General features: G+C 46.0%; 1 protein-coding gene across 4 annotated transcripts in view; it reads left to right on the forward strand.

Moving 5' to 3' along the window:
• Positions 1-17,634, forward strand: part of Fam107b (family with sequence similarity 107 member B) — a 222,469-nt gene that overhangs the window by 180,412 nt on the left and 24,423 nt on the right. Inside the window, exon 1 of one of the 4 annotated variants that reach the window (XM_029547596.1) lies at positions 10,077-10,148. The exons of the other annotated variants lie outside the window; for them this stretch is intronic. Within the exon in view, the coding sequence (XP_029403456.1) occupies positions 10,115-10,148 (34 nt within the window). The 5' untranslated portion in view covers positions 10,077-10,114. Of the gene's footprint in view, positions 1-10,076; positions 10,149-17,634 lie in introns of those variants that run through there. 4 annotated transcript variants of the gene reach the window in all.

A 17,634-nucleotide genomic window follows, 5' to 3' on the forward strand; every position in this document is an offset into this window, starting at 1 on the left:
TTGTTATATACTAGATAAAAGATTTTTTGGGGGAAAGGTTGTAATTCAATTGTGTGGGTTGGCAGGGGAAGTTGAGTGTATGTAACTGAAATTTTGTTTTGTTTTTATACTTTATTATTATTTTTATCAAGCACACTGACACTGAAATATGCTAGCCATGTCTTGCAGGTCTTGTAACACCTTTCACATTGGCAGCTGTGCAGTGTTTCCTGTGTGGGAGGAGGCTAAAGTACAGAAGGAGGAGCAGGAAGAACAGATAAACTCACTGGCGCAGTTGCTTTTTAAAATCCCACATGTCCAGTGATACACTTGGGAGGAATACGAGAGAATCACACAGGAGCCAGGCAGCATTGTTTGCAGTTTCCAGGGTCTCTCATGGAACTCTGAATCCCACAATGCACCATGAGAGCCAGCAACATCCTTGGGCATGCGTGGTGACTGTCCTAGTGTTGGGTTGGTAGGAGATATAGCTCAAGTCTAGTCTTCTCCTTGTGATTGGATTCCACAGGAAGATCCACATTTTTAAGTGAGCTGTGATGTCATGAGCACACCCTAAGGCATGCTTTTCTGATTTGCCCCAGAGCCTGTGCACTTTATAATGTCGGGGTGACACTACAGGGCAGATCTGAAGAGCCTTCATAGTTGGGGATAGTGTTTATAGGTAGTCAGAGGTGAATAAGCATGTGCCAGATGGTGAAGCAATGTGAATGTTGGCTGAAGGAGGCATCCACCCAGGACTGTGATGAGTCTGACGTTTAGCTACAAGGAGTATTGTCACAGGGTTCGGGAGCTGCTTCATCAAGAGCAAATGTTTGCTTTTGTAACTAGGTTTCAATTAACTGGCACTGGGGCTATTTGCTTTCCAATGGAGATGACGTTTGCGTGCTTGGCTGAACTTTTCTTGTAGTGATAGGGATGGTGCATGTATGCTGTGGGTCTCAAAGGATAGTAGCTGCTCCTGGTTTGGGGACAATTTATTTTGCTTCATTTGTTCTGGTCTTGTGTTGTATGAGGCCACCAAGTTGTAGAGTTTCTGCCTTCTGAGTCCTGTACTTGTCGCTCCTCCAGGTACTTGTACTTGAGTGTTCCTCCAGGGTGTCGGGTCCTTGTTCTGAGTGCCTTTCTATGTCACTGTCTTGGCTCATCCCGTGTGCTCTTCTATTCTGTGTTCATGCTTTCTCTGTTCTTGCTCCGTGCCCACTTCTGTTCCTATCCTGTGGTCAGCCAGCTCTTACACAACCTCTAGACTCTCTGTTTCTTGCCAGCCTGCAGCCTAGGAGAGAATCCCATGTCTCTCACACCTAGAGGCTCTTCTGAAAGCAGGAGAGAGAGAGCCCCTGCCCTGTAGTCATTCTTCTGCCTCTGGCTCCCTAGAGGCCGACCTTAGCCAGATGTGTTGCTGGTCCCGGTCCTCAGTCAGCATGAACTGGGGACCAGAAGCCCCAGTTTGGTTGTGACTGGGGTGGCTCTGGCATAGTCAGTGAATTGACGACTTGCACAGTGCATGTGACTTTCAGAACTCACATCAGGATGAGTGGAGCACCCTTCTCTCTAGGGTGCTGCTCTAGGGATCACTGCTCTAGATCTTGTTAGTAGCGACAACTGCTTCTGGCCCAAACTTCTGAGATCTCACCTGTTGGATGGAACTTTCTGGGCTTCCCATAGGAAAGGTGATTCCAGGCTGTGCTGGACTTCCTCACACACCTCCTACTGTCCTTTGTTCCTGTTCTCTCCCGTGAGTTGGCTCTGCCCTATCGAATGCCCCCCCCCCCCCGCCATGGACACCCTGGCATCCCTTCCATCCTCATCCTCACCGCCTGTTCCTGTCTGTAGATGGCTGAGCCCAGCCAGAGAGAGTCACTCTGTAACTGAGAGAGAGAGTCACTCTGTAACTGAGAGAGAGAGAGTCACTCTGTAACTGTGAGGGCCTCAGAGCAGCTGAAAAGGGAACCTTTCCTCCTTGGCCCTCACTCTCACAGTGACTTCGAACTTTCTCTATGCTCTTTTCCTCCACTAATTCACTTTACATCCTGGTCACCGCCTCCCTTCTCCTCCTAGTCACACCATCACATTAATTCCGGAGTTTCGTTCTCACACCTCATTCCCATTTCATTCTCTCGTCAGTAATCCTTCCACCACACTCAAGTCAGACCGGTAAACGCTGATATTGCCAGTTCTTCCTGCTGACCTTAGATACCTCTGCCTGGTCCTGGACCCCACCCTCAATTTGCATATTTTCTGTTCATAATTGAAGAACAGTCCCTCTTAATTCCTACAAATCACACCACTAACCTATTTTATATCCTCATTTGTGAAAATCTGAATGTGTTTAGTAACATGCTGATGTCTGTTTTATATACTTTTCTGTGTTTTCCAATTTTACATGATTTATCATTTTTAAAGTCAGAGCAAAGTTAAATGTTCTTGGTTGAGCGCGCGCGTGTGTGTGTGTGTGTGTGTGTGTGTAGCACACATGCCCAATAAGTCTATCATTCCCTTATCTATAGGTTACATGATAAGGAAAACACTCTGATTCCAATCGGGACTGAAATACTATTTTTCCCCCTCAACTTTTCTACTGAACAGATGAGTGTGGCCTTCCTAAGGCTGCCCTGAGATTCTAGCTTTCCTTTTATTTTGGTAGCATTGGCAGTGAGCCTTTCAGATGTAAGCAGTGATGCGAGGTGACCTTTAGCACATGGGAACAACTTTGCCTTTTGCTCGGCGCTATCCTGGCGCAGGTGGAACTGCTTCCTTCCCTAAGAGCACAGCAGAGGATGTCTGTCCCTTGGTGATGGTGACATTCCTTTATGCCTGGGAAATGACCTGACAAGAGCTGGCAGCCACTCCATGGGTTAGTGTCTGGGTCATTTGCAGTGATAAGTGTTTCACTTCACAGTTTTGCTTTTGTTTTTTTAAGATTTATTTATATGAGTACACTGTTGCTGTCTTCAGACACACACCAGAAGAGTGCATGGATCCCATTATAGATGGTGGTGAGCCATTATGTGCTTGCTGGGAATTGAACTCAGGCCCTCTGGAAGAGCAGTCAGTGCTCTTAATCGCTGAGCCACCTCTCCAGCCCCTCTTCACAGTTTTATGGCTGGTTTCAGCAACATGAGGACTCACTGTCTGCTTACTCCTGGGTTTGGAAGGGGTAGTTGGCAGTTGTGTGGCTGAGGCAGCATTGTCCCAAAGGAGTGCTGATCCCAGGCTATTGTCCTGTGTGGGCAGGAATCCAGATCTGATGGCAGTCACGCTTCTGAAAATACAGCGGTTTCTCATGTTTTCATCTCCTTGATTTACATCTTTTCTGCGATAATTAGTGATTACTGAGATGCTGGGAGACTCCACAGCATCCACAGAGCAAGAACAGAGCAGCTTTGCACCTGACACCTGTACAGCTGAGAGCACGTCATCACGTGGGCAGCTCCAGGCGTGTGTTGCTGCTATGCTTGACTGACGTGTCTCCCAGGATGTGTCCGTGGCTTTTTGGCCATTAGGGAAGGCATGGCTTCCCTAATGGCCAAAGTGATGGAAAATGGCACGGTGTAATTGTATATTTTAATAATGTCTTCTATAAAAAGACCATTCGAACTTCTACTTAAAACAATCATAAATGCTTGACAGTATCCTTAATAATCATTATCCTTGGAAATAGGCTATTTTACCATCTACCCACTTTAGCACAGGTTCTAGAGAATAGCAATGCACTATGAGAACGCCTAGTGCTTTCTCCTCAGAAGCTGAGGCTGTTGTTTACTTTCAGCTCCTTCTTGAGTTTGTAGCTATCTTTATGAAGTAGACCTGGCCTGAAAGGATTTTCAGACTTTGAGGATTGGAAGGAGGGTTATTATTGTATTACCATAACCACAACTGAATGGACCTTTACCCTTGCCTGCCTGTGATGCTGAGATCACAGAAGATGCACCCCCCACCTCCCCACCCCCACTAACCTAGATTCTGGTCACTCTCCCTACATGCCTCTATAACAGTTCCATCATGCCTTGTCCTTCTGAAGGACCTGTCACCACAGGTGTCTGTTACTGACCTCATCACAGGTGAACTGTCTAGGATTCTAGAACCTATGTCAGTGGCTCCTCTCCTTACTCAGCCACATTTCCTGTCACTAACCAAGTGGCCTCCTTGTTAGTCCCACTGGTTTTGCCCCTTTGTGTTTCCAGGTCCTCTGTAAAGCTGTCCTGCTAGGACTGGCCACAGCCTGTTTACAGATGTAAGCAGAGCTTTCCTTCTGACTACTGTCTTTCCCATTGCCTTACACAGTTTGGTTCTTAATTCATGTTGTATTCATGGCTACTGAGGGTTTCGTTTAGCTTTACAAAAGAGCAAGCATTCTTAGTGTGGACTCTTGTGCATCCTTAGCTTAGTGCCCCAAGCTTGTGAAGAGCCTTTGCTCTGAATGGAGACTTCTCTGTGGCAGAACAGAGTTGAGGATGCTCATGGGGCTAACATTAGGAATTGAGCTGTCCAGTCACCCAGTCAGAGGCTGTGGGACATTTAGGGGCACTGAGGACATCCTATTGATTGAATGAATGTGTTGTGTACTGCCCAGCCTGCCTGGTGAAAAGAGCTTGGGTCGGCACAACTATGGACTCTGTTTTCTGAAGACTGCAAAACACTAAATCCATAGCTGGATTTAGTTCAACCAGGGATGAACCTAAGGTATTGAACATGCTAGACAGATACTCTACCGCTGGCTGAACTTTGCTCCACCCTGACCCCAGTGCTTTCCTTTCCAGACAAAAATCTCAATACATTACCCAGGCTATCCTCAACATACTAGAAACCCAGGCAACCTTGTGATCCTGATCCGCTCAGCCTCCTGAGTAGCTGGGATTAGAGGCCTAGGCCTGATGAGCAGTGGTATTGTAGTCTCCATGAGCCTGCCCTGTTTACATGGTGATGTTGTGGCGCAGACCCTGTAGTAGTTGTAGCCATGGTGATTGTTTCACTTTTAATGTCCTTATGCCAACTGGTTCACATGGCAATACAATCAACATGGCCTTTAAGAGTACAGTTCTGTTGAACCTTTACTGCTGAGAAGTTGACCGTTTTCTATGGCTTTTTCATGAACTAATTGGCCACCCTTTCTGTTTAGCTTTTGAGAACAAGAGTCTGAGTTCCTTGAACACTATGTGATTCTACTCAGCAGGGTGTATTATCAGGATGCTGATGCATTTTGGAAAGTTCAGCAGGAACTATCAGCTGCACAGGATAGATTTAGCAGTGCCTGCTCAGCGTCCTACCCACCTGACCTCCACCTTTGCCATGTTCCCTGCCTTCAGCAGATGCAGTCAGGATCCACTTTACACTCTCGGAAACAGAGGCAGAATCACAGGAAAATCAGGAGCAGGAGTTCGTTAGCCAGCTGGCCTCTTTAACAATTTCCCTGTCTACTGCTGGAAATTTCCGTCCAACTTTGTTCATTTTCTGGCTTCTTAGAAATTCAAATTACACGTTTACTAAAAGCAAGCAGTCTTTTGTTAGTTACAGGTTTTGGCATTTGTAGCAAGGCCAGAACATTCCCTTTCATATCTTAGGGTGAAACATTTAAATTCTGTCAGAGCTAGAGAGAGGTGTTGGAGTTTTGGAAGGGTGACTGACTGTGTTTAGCTAAGGGAGGTGAGTAATTATGGGTTTTGTTCTGAATTCCACAGTGTAGAGGTGCATAGCTCAGGGATTTCAGGATATGAGATTTCACCTATGAGAGGATGCTGCAGATCAAGTAGGAAAAGCTTTGGGAACTGGGAGGGGAGTTACTGGGACTCAAGTGGAGGGAGCTAAAATGTGAACTTTGCCCTTTTAGAATTCCAAGCTTCATGACTTTGGGTAGGTTACTAATCTCCTGAGTTCTGCTGCTCCTCCATCAGTAAGGACACAGATACTTGCTGCATAGAACTACCAGGGAGCTTAAAAGAGATGAAATCCACGTGTTGCAAACAATGCCTGCGATGCTGTAAGCACTCAAAAGTTCCCTGGTAATAAGAGTAGTATTTCAGCAAGCCACTTGTATACCAAGCAATCATCAATGATGTAATTACTGCTACAAGTTTCAAAGAACTGATAACACACCTATTTTAAGCACAGCTTTGCAGTAGTGAACAGGCCCAGCGAGGGTGGGTATTTCATAGGAATTAATAGACTAGAAGTGAATGTTTTCTAAGACCTGTGAAAACTCTTTCTATATCACTGTCCGCCAGAACAGGACTGATGAAAGGGCTCACAAATTGTGCTTTTTTTCCATAGCAAGCTTATTGGGATACTTCATCCTGTTAACGGTGACAATAGAGTGCTGTGGAGATGATTCAGTACGTAAGGCACTAACCACACAGGCACGAGGACCTGAGTTTGTCTCCCCAGAACCCACGGAAAAGCTGGACACTGTAGCACACATGACTGCAATCTCAGTGCTCCCACACGGAGAAGGGACACATAAATTGTCAGTCAAGCTAGTGAGACCCTGCCTCAAACAAGGTCAAAGATCAAACAAGGTAAACGGCAGGCTAGGATGAACACATGAGATTCTCCTCTGACCTGAACACGGCACGCATGCGTGCGCGCACACACCCGCACACAGACACATGATGATCACACATTTGCTTTCTGCTTTGGAGATATATCCGTGTATAAGTAAGAAGTGGCCTGAGTTCTCATGTCACTGTCAGGTAACAGGTGTCACGATGGGAGAGGCTCCATTCCAGGTCAGGGGTGCTAGGTGTACAAGTGGAGTTTGGTAGAGTTCTCAGGTTGGCCGAAGGGCAGAGCCATGGTGAAACAGAGAAGTGTGAGGAGCAGGATGGGCAGGGTGGACGGGGAGGGCAGGGAGTGGCAGGTCCTGCTCAGAGGACCCACTGGGCAGAGCCTTGGCAAACTATTGAGAGAAAGCCAATTCCTGCTACAGGAAAGTGTGACTGTTTCCTTTTGTTGTTGGCTGTTTGCACAGAGCTGTCGACACTGGGCGTCTTTGGGAGGTAACAGTGCAGAGGTAGATGTGTTCTTATCCTGCAGTTACACTGAAGCCTGTACTGTCTTCAGCCCAGGCATGGCCGGTACTGCAGCCAAGCATGGCCCGGATGTTTCCCCGCCTGAGTCTCCTGTGAGAGGAGCAATAGCAGGAGTATAGCATAGGCTTCAGTCATGTGTGGATTGAAAGCGGTCACCCACTCTAGTGTCCAGAGGATGGCAGTGAGACCTGGGTTGATGCTGCCAGGCGGGATGCTGACTGGTAGATTTCCATTTTCAACCCCTGAGCCCTGGGCGAGCCGGGATCCAATTCAGCAACTCAGCATCAGCACTTGTAATTCTAAGTCTTTTCACTTGGAAGGAATCTCTTGGGAAACCTTATCAGTTGCAAATTCACTACCAAATCAGTGGCCATTAAAGTGGTTGGTTCTAACAATAGGAAGGAGGACCCTTTAGATAGACACTTAAGTTAAGCATTATTAGGTAAAGTGTGTGTGTGTGTGTGTGTGTGTGTGTGTGTGTGTGTGTAAAACAGAATCTTGAGAAAAGAATGAAATATTTTATGTCACATAGAAATATTCTATGCTTTCTGTATATTCTTGGTCCTTTCTAAGTTCTGAGAAGCCCAGTAGTGGTGTGGAGCTGCACTGCAGGCATAAGCCTTTCTTTGGATTCCTGTGGATCACAGGCATCTTTGCGTGATAGATGAGGAGAACCAGACATCTCTTGATTCTCTTTTCCTGGGAGGGAAAGTCTGTGGCTCTGAAAGATGTCACACATAGTCTAATTGAATTATTGAATTGCCTGGTGTAGCAGTGCAGATGTGTGCCTGCATGTGTGCACACTGTGTGTGTGTGTGTGTGTGTGTGTGTGCGCATGTAAGGGTAGGCTATGTTCTCAGGGTACAGGATCCGAGGGGTGATAGCTAGTCTGTGTTTGATATTTCTGACTCTGGGACTGTGCTCTTGCATGAGGTCGTGAATCTGAGTTAATGTAAGGGACATGGTTCTGGAGCAGATGTAATGAGAAAACACTAATGGCCAACTTTTCCAAGTCATTGAGTTGAATTTTTTTTTCTTTGCAGTAAACATTTTAGGAGCAAAACTAAATTCATTTCTTTCTAATGGAATAGAAATATAATTTATTCAGTTCCCATATCTCAATGACTCTAAACGGATCAAAGACCTTGATGTGAGAGTGGAAACATACACACAAAAAAGAAATATAATTTATATTAAAAGCTAAAAATGAGGTGAAATAAAGCCAAAAAATGTTAGTCTCACAAAAGCAAAGATTAAAATGCTTAAATTTTATATTACAAATACTAGTCTCAGATGCCTTGTTTATTTTATAGTTACTCCAATGTCTGTGAGAGGGTGGTTCTAAGTTCATATGTGTTAGTGCTTTATCAGAGTAACAGATACATCCGTAAATTTAGTTTTGTTAGATTTTGTTGCTTAAGCTGACTGTGTCTTGTGTCATAGTAATATTTACTTCAAGTTATAAGCAAACATTTCTTCACAGTATTAGGTAGATTTATAACAGTGTCTGGTTTTCGAATGCTTAAATATAGGCTATGAGTACATTTTTCCAAATGAAAATTATTACTTTTGGTTATCATCCTCCCTATTTTGAGATAAGTAGAGATTTCTTAATACTTGAGATGGACTTTAAAAAAATAGTTAATGATGTGTGTAAAAGATAAACCAGGGAGCTTTATGGTTGGTGATGATCTGTGCGCGCGCACGCGCACACACACACACACACACACACACACACACACACACACACACACACACACACTGTGGCTATGATAACATTTAAATTTTGTTTTTATTAGTTTTACACGAGTGACTACTCACCATAATAAGTTCCTCTGACCACGGTTGAGAGCAGCATACGTCTATGCATGTAAATATAAATATCTTCAAGACTGTCCTGCATGTTTAGCATTTTAGATATTGTAGATATTTAGCCAAACAACATCACTAGCTTCTCACCTGGAACCTTCCGTAGCTATGGGTTTGACCATATGTACTTTACCAGGCATGGATTTCCTCCTGTGGTACAGGCCTCAGATTCAGTGAAGAGGGTGGTTTCTAGCCCCATAGAGAGTCTTGCCTCAGCTGACCAGTGGGCACTTGTAGCATGGAGAGTCCACGACTGGGTAACAGCACTAATGCCTTCTACCCCACAGCCCACATTGCACCGGCCAGCACTGTGAGAGCTGGCCTACAGGACGGGGAGTTTCCTGGTCAGTTCAAGATTGATTTCTCTGTGTTCTGCAACCAAGAATGACATTTTAAAAGTCTAATGTTTAGAGTTGTTTCCCACAGGAAGATGCCTTTCATCCACTTAGTTTAATCTAATGTATACACTTAGCCTGCTTCCAGTTAATAGTCAAGTGTCTTTCTATACCCACTGGTAAAGGATTGAAGACTTGACTAATGGTGTAGCCAGGAAAGAAAATGTAACCCTCTTTGGAAAAGCCCTGTCGGAACTTATTAGCGACTCTCCTGGTTTTTCCTCTTTCCAAAACCCAAGTTCATGCAGTCCTACACCACACTGAGACTGCCCTGCCCTGGGCAGAATTCCTGGCATAGTTGAGGCCTTACCCCTATTAATTTCTGCCAGTTTCCCCAAGCCACAACTGGCCCAGTCCATTTCACACCAGCAAAATTCGCCTTCACCTCCTCCTGGCCCTCTTGCTGACTGTGCCAAAGGCATTGTTATGTAAGTATGCCAAGGGCCAGTGGTTGTGCCAGGGCACTCCCATACCTGGTTGGTGTCCCAGACTTTATGGCTTTCTGCTGCCATTGTCTTGGCTTTGAATTCAGCCTGACAACTTTGACTGTTTGACAAATGTTAGATAACTCACCTCCCTTCCTTTAGTAAATATACCAGTGCTAAGTATTATATGACTTGTACCTAATGGAATAGGCCCTATTTCTCAAGGCCAGTGGAAGGAATTCGTGGGGGAGGTATGCTTGAGGGGTGGGGCTGTGGGAGGGTAGAAGGAGAAAAGATAGAGAAGAAGGCAACTGCTGATTCCAGAACAGGCAGAGCCGGCTTCTCTGGGTAGACACAACAAGCCTGTGTGAGGTGACAAAGCCCAGAGGACAAGCCAGAGATGGCAGTCCGCGCAACAAGGCTGAGGGGTGACGGTAAGGAGAGCTCGGAGGGCCATGGGCCAGCACGAGGGTTTGGAAACGAGCCTGGACTGGAGTGAGGCTCTGTTCACCGCAGGGACTTGGGCTTGATGGCTCTGCTTCTCAGAGGGCAGCTCAGCCTTAGTACTGCCAAAGCCCTGTCCATCCGTCTGTCTGTCTGTCTGTCTGTCAGCTTGCACTGTGCACAGCAGTGTTTACTCATTGTTAAGCCGTATGCTCAGCTGATCTGTGGTACAGCTGGCTTGACTTGTTCAGATGTTGAGACTCCTTAAGCTGGTTTCGGTGTGTGTTGTTAGGGATCAAACCCAGAGTCTCGTGCGTGGCGGGCAAGAGCTATACCCCTGAGGTACACCTGACCCATTTATTAAGTTCTCTCTTTTGCTGTTACCATGGCCCCATTTCTTGTTGTCAGCAAGGAAACAGACCATGTTTACTTTCTCTCATACCATCTGTTTCTCTGCACTTGTCCACGTGGCAGGGATCTGGATCCTGATGTTTGCTTTCTGATACCTGACCCTGGGGAACTTCTTTGCCCTTTGCTGACTATGTCTTAGTGGAACTGGTTTTTGTTTGTTTGTTTGTTTGGGTTTTTTCGATTTCTATAAGTGAGTGGGCTGGAAATGTTGCTCAAGTCGTGCTTTTGCCTGGTATACTCAACACCTTGGGTTCCATTCCCAGCACCACACACACACGCTCACACACAAACACACACCCCACAGTTACACAGATAGAAGTATTGTTTTGGTATTAAACAGATGTTCGTACTGAGCACGGTGGCCCTCACCTGTCATCTCAGCACTGGGGAAGCTGGGACTAGATTACCTTGAGTTTCAGGGCAGCTTGGCCTACAGAGTGAGTTGGAGAGGCCCATTTGGACTACATGAGATCCTGTCTTATAAAAACAAAACAGAAATGCTGGGCAGGATTGTTTTAGCAGCTCATCGTACTTTTAAAGGCACATTGGAAACTTCCAGCAGAGCTTCTGTTTGCAGAGCGTCACCTCTTCCGAACAACAAATGCTTGGCCGTAGCGATTCTGATCTCGCTGCCCTCAGCTCCACTATACAACCGTTAAACAACCCCCTTTAACAGAGCAATCACCGATGCCTTTATCTGTGTGTGCATCAGGGAGGGGGTTAAAGATTATCGGGAGAATTATATTTGTTCATACTGATAGAAACCTCCTCTCTCTATGATGGAAGATGGAGAGCAGACTGGCTGAGAGAATTTTGTTGTTTTGCTTCCATTTATTAATGTGTTTTCCAAAAGCGGTTTCAGAAATTTACTTATAAATAACAGAACAGCTACATTAAATCAAATGTTCAAAAGTAACTTTTCAGAGTTCTTAAAATATAGTGACTCAACTCATAATGCAAATTTCTTTTTAAAACATATTTATTTACTTATTAGTTTAAGTGTGTGTGTGTGTGTATGTGTGTGTCTGTGTGTGTGCATGTGCAATGTGCCTATGCGGTGAAGTCACACCTTAAATTCTGGATCCTCTTGCTTCCACTTCCTTGGCTGGCAGTGCAGCCATTTGCCCCCGAGTCTGACTCTACCCTTCATGTTTAGCTAAGTGGGACAGGATCTTTTGAGCTTCAGGTGGGTCCTAGGTCATGGAGTCGGTTTAGGAGGTCACAGCGAGCTTTCAGAAGTTGAAGTGATGGACATGTCAGAATGCACAGCAGGTAGGAGAATCAGGAGACAGGGCCTTTGAAACCTTAACTTCATCTAATTGTCGGGTCTGTCCATGTCACTGTATATAGTGGTTTATATACAGAAACATTTGAAATCCACTGCCCTGGGATAGTGTAGGTTTTACCCAAGTATTTCATGGTGAATCTGATTATGCACAGGGGGAAGTGCCGGTTAGTACATCTTTCTTAGCTCTTTTCCACAGCTAACTGACTGGGCTCAGAGGGAGCGTTCTTTAGAATGTAAGGATTTGGTGGTTACGGTGGCGTTGTTTTACCGTGTCCTCCTTCTTTCACTGTCTCCCACTAAGATCTTTCAAGTCATTGTGAGCCACATTCAGCTGATCCCATTGTCACATGAAGCATGATGCATGGAGGAGATGACCACTCAGACTGTAATTTCCAAATTTAAGTATATTTTCTTTGTTCTACACTAAATATAATAGTTCCAGATCCTTCATGATAGAATCAAGCTATGTGTCCCAAAAAGCAGATGTCTTAGAAGGTTAGTGTGTGTGTCACACACACGCACGTGCTCTCTCTCTCTCTCTCTCTCTCTCTCTCTCTCTCTCTCACACACACACACACACACACACACACACACACACAGGACAGTAAAGGGAGGGCAGACTAATTCTGTGAGGTCAAATAAGAGAAACTAATATCCCTTCTACCAAGAAGGCTTTGAAACGTGGGGACTTTGGAGACTGTGTTGGTAATGGACAGGTAGAAATGAGAGCTGCTGTTGCACTGATAAGTCAGGGGGTGAAACTGGTTATTACTTTAATACTGAGCATTCATAGATGAAATTAGGGTCCTTCCTTCCTTCCTTCCTTCCTTCCTTCCCTCCCTCCCTCCCTCCCTCCCTCCCTCTTTCTCTCCCTCCCTCTCTCCCTCCCTCCCTTCTTTTCTTCCTTCCCACAGAGTCTTGCTATAAGGCTCAGGCTGGCCTTCAGTTCATGACCCCTCCCCTCCCTTACTGTCCCCTCCCCTTCTCTTTTCCTTTGTGGTGCTGAGGCTAGAACCCCTGGCCTTATGCAGCTAGACAAGCGGTGCACCAGCCCTGATGGATTTTCTTACTAACAGGTTACATGCATTCTTGTGTTTAAGTATTTTCTAACTATAAACTGAGGTTTAACCTTGTCTTCTCATATACTTGGGATCTGATTCAGTATAATACTTATAAGATTGCAAACCAGAATTTAGTTCCAGGTTTTGTTCTACTTGTCTTGGGAAAAACTTTTAAAAGAATTGCTCATTCTTTCCCCTGATATTTTTGCTACATTTTACTTTCAGCACTTGATCTCTTTAAGAAGGTAGAATAATTTTTTTACATTAGTTTTTTTTCCTCACAAGGGAAGTCATGATACATGTGCCCTTTGTTAGAGAATTGTTTTATAATTGTTCATCCGGAAGCAATTCCCGAGTTCCTTTATAGCCAGCTGTAGTAAGGGAGAAGCTTGTGTTGTGACTGTGCTGACGTGTCATTTGTCTGTGTCCTTCTTACTTTCTTAGTCACCAGTCGTCCCTATGTTTGTATATTTAGAGATAGGTTTCTTTAAAAGTAAGCCCTGCCTCTTGCAACACCAAGTGTGGGAGAAGTCAGAGCTGAGGGGAAGTCTCTGGGTGTTGAGTTATTGGGTAATGAACCCTGTGGCAGCAAAGGAAATGGAAACGTGTGTGACTCGGTTGGCTGCTGGAGGGTGATGGGTTCTCCATTGCATTAGGAAGGGCATGGGGTACAGCTCCCACTCTTTACTTGATCACTGTAGCTGTTAAGAAGGTTTGTTTAAACAGAGACCCCAATGGAAGAGCTAGAGAAAGTACCCAAGGAGCTGGAGGGGGCTGCAACCCTGTAGGTGGAACAACAATATGAACTAACCAGTACCCCCTGAGCTCGTGTCTCTAGCTGCATATGTAGCAGAAGATGGCCTAATCGGCCATCACTGGGAATAGAGGCCCTTGGTCTTGCAAACTTTATATGCCCCATGCAGGGGAATGCCAGGGCCAAGAAGTGGGAGTGGGTGGGTAGGGGAGCAGGGTGGGGGAAGGGTATAGGGGACATTCAGGATAGCATTTGAAATGTAAATGAAGAAAATGTCTAATAAAATAAGTAAAAAAAAAAAAAAGAAGGTTTGTTTAAGGAGGACATGTTTGTATGTAGTTGAAGTTGGTATTTGACTGCAGTATTGTTAGACAGTCATAGGTTGATGGCTGTTCCATGAGTTGCTGGAGTGAGCAAGCGGATGGGGGTGTGTTGGTTCCTGGGGCCAGAGTCCTAATACCCAGTAATCAGTGTGGGCCACAGCCTCAGTGGTGGGAGGCTGGTGTTCTCACATACGGTGTGTGAGGGTGGAGCACCACGGGGAGTGTCTTAGGTACTGTTCTGTGGGCCACAGCCTCAGTGGTGGGAGGCTGGTGTTCTCACATACGGTGTGTGAGGGTGGAACACCACGGGGAGTGTCTTAGGTACTGTTCTGTGGGCCACAGCCCCAATGGCGGGAGGCTTGTGTTCTCACATATGGTGTGTGAGGATGGAGCACCACGGGGAGTGTCTTAGGTACTGTTCTGTGGCTGTGAAAAGGCCACGACTGAGGCAACACCTAGGAATGAAGAATTGAGTGTGGGCTTGCTCTACAGCTTCAGAAGTTAGTCTCTTATCATCATGGTAAAGAGCATGCCAGCACACAGGCAGAAGTAGCTGAGAGTTCTACATCCTGATCTGTGGGCTGGGGCAGAGGGGGGAAGGCACAGGACTTTTGAACCCCCATAGAATAGGTTTGACCTTGCTTCGGGAAGTATTTGGGTTCTGGGGATGTGAACCCAGGTTGTTAGGTTTCTATGCAATTACGGGTACTCACTGAGCTGTCTTTCAATCTGAATTTTGAAATTTGTTTTTTTTTTTTTAATTCAGTTTTGGGGATAGAATCTGGGTATTTGCTTACTCTAGGCAAGATTCTACCACTGAGCCAGAACCCCAGTGCTGGAGTTTTCTAGGCAGTGAGCATCCTTCTGATTCCCCTAAGGATAAAGGTCATTACGCTTTGCAGACATCATGGCACCTGAGGTGTAGCCAGCTTATTCTAGGCCCTCACTGCCTGCGTCCCTTGTTTGCTAGGAAGGCCATTGCTGTCTTCCTTGCTCTGATTTGCAGTCCCCTGTGCTAGCCTGTGGCTGGATAGCCAGCCCGGGGCTTAAGTGTGAATCAGTTCAGATTGGCTGTGTAGGAGCTGGTTACCCAGACCACTGGTTATGGGAAGGCAGTAGTCTGGGCGCTGAGGTGCTCTTGTCTTTGTCTTGTGACTCCTCAGGGCAGCCTGTGGAAAATGGGAAAATGGAAAGGCCTGGTGTCTTAGGAAGACAGGCCTGCAGAGGGAGTTGAAATAATGTGCAGAGTTCATTCTGAGAAAGTTAAGAGTTGGAGGAGTGGACACCCCTGCGGTGTTCCTATGCCCACACTGACTACAAATGTGCTTACATCTGGACACCTGCCAAACCTCCTTCCTGTAAACGGGTGTTTCCACAGACAGTGAAGCTGAGGCCCAGGAGGCTTCTATTGAAACCTTCCCATCCTTCTTACTGATTACAGCTTTTGCTGTGGAGATGCTGTGGGCTCTAAATACTTAGAAGCCATATATTGTTCTCATTTCCCTTTCAGCTTTGGAGCTGAGGCCCAGGGACTCCTTTGCCAGGAGGCTGCTATGTCCACGAAGACAGGTGAACTTAGTGTGTGGTTTGTCCAGCCACCAGCGTAAACTGTGACAGACTGGGTGGCTTGTTCAGCAGGTGTTTCCCCTCTTCAGTTCTAGAAGGCCGAGATTCAGACACAAGCTGTGTGGGGTCTGGCTTAACCACTGAGCCATCCCTGCAGCTCTTTGTTCCTTATAAGGACACCAATCCTGTCATAAGTCTCGTGGTTTCCTTTAAATCCACTTACCTTTCAAAGAACTCAACTTAAGAAGCTCTCCCTTTGAGGGTGGATTATAGACTTAGCTCCTTTGAATTTGGGGGGAACATAATTCATAACAGTACATGGATGAGGCTGGGTTAATTTTCAACTAAGTGTCATTGCTGCTCCCTTTTCACAGATGATATACTGGGTCCGCAAGTCCCCTGGCTTGCTTTGTAGCTAGGTTGTTCACACAACACTGTTCTGGACACTGAGGAAAAAACCAAAGCCTAAGGGCTTCTGGAAGTGCCCTCCCTGCAGGTGAAGAGCCAGTGTGGGGCTTCTCCTGCCTCCCCTTCCCTTCCTGCTGTGTCTACAGAGGGTGGTGGAGGCAGGGTTGGACATTGCGGAGAACTCAGGACCCCTATGAACTCTGTGGCATTTTAGTGTCAGCTAAAAGGAAGCTCCTTTGACTTCAGCTCCTTGTAGGCATGTTATTGGCACCTCAGGACATCTCACTGGTAGACTCTAGAAAGGAAAACTTCATCTTCCTGGAGCTGACAGGAACCAGGAGGTTGTCTGTAAGACCTTGTCTCTAAGCCTCCCTGTATTCTCACTGTAGAGCCCATACCGTTGTCTCACTTCAGATTTCCTTGGCGTGCTTCTCTCAGCTCCTGGACATGGAGGGCCCTGTTTCACTCACCTCAGGGCGGCAGGGCCTGCCTCACAAGCTCATGTTTGGGAGAGGAACAATGAAGATGAGTAAATGCTTAGGCAAGCTCTCCAGTTCTGGCCTTGCTGCTGGCTCTGTTGTTTTCTTCCTACCTTGCCTTTGATGTCCTTCATAACTAAGTGGCAACTTGTTGTTCACAGAAAAACCCATGAGGTAGCCTGACGAGAGGTAAGTGGGAAAACAGACTTTAATTAGCTGTGTCTGAGCTGTGTAAATAACTGCTCCCGAGGGTTTAGTTAGAGACAGGCCTCCTCCAAAGGTGCAGACAAGATATGTCGCAGTCTCCACACTGTTGAACAGAAGTCAGGTCTAGATGTTGTTCATTCTCTTAACTAGGAAACATTTTAAGATGTCCAGAAAAACACATAATTGCAACCATTGTTTCTGGCTTGCGAATTTCTTCTTGATAATTATGAAAAATGAACCTTTGAACGTTGAGTACATGTGTGAAGCATCGTTCTGTAGGAGGCACACTCTGGTTGAAATGCAGACTTTTCTGAGATGGAAGCCTGGAATGTGGTAGAATAAGTGACTATTGTTTTACCAGAAAGGACACAGGTGGCAATGGTGGCAAGTTTGGGACTAGGTTCCAGGTCTTTCTTTCAGGCTTTCTCTTGTACCTTTTTACTCATAATTTACTGAGCTGGAAGTGTGTGTGTGTCACACCATCAGTGGAAGCCCTCAGTGACACATAAGAACTTCTGGAGGAGTGGTCTCAGAGAGCTTTCATTAGCAGGGCCAGCCTAGCCAGAAGGACCTGGGTTGTCTCGGAAGGGCAGGGATGGCCTCCTGCTGTGCTGTGTGGTCTGAAGGAGCCACTTGGGACCTGGGCTCTTGGGGTCTAGGCTGGGTTTGATGGTAAGAGCATCTTCAGGATTTACGGAGGAAGTGGAGACTGAGTTTATTCAGGGAGGGGATGGAAGTGCGGCTTGTGTCCCTCTTTGTACCTTCCTCAGGTCCTGGAGATATACTGGGGTCGAGTGTCAGTGAGACTGATTCTCTCTCTCCCCCCAAATGTATTATAAACATTTTGACCTGAATGCTGATGCTTTTAAAAAGGCAGGTTTCAGGGGGATCAGATGTAAAGTAGAGATGGATTCTCAAGTGGTGGCGCCCGAGAGACCACTGACTGAACACCATAGTTACTCAGTCTCCGGGGAAAGGT

The sequence above is a fragment of the Mus pahari genome, chromosome 16 (genome assembly GCF_900095145.1).
Source record: "Mus pahari chromosome 16, PAHARI_EIJ_v1.1, whole genome shotgun sequence".
In the NCBI taxonomy this organism is placed as follows: Eukaryota; Metazoa; Chordata; class Mammalia; order Rodentia; family Muridae; genus Mus; species Mus pahari.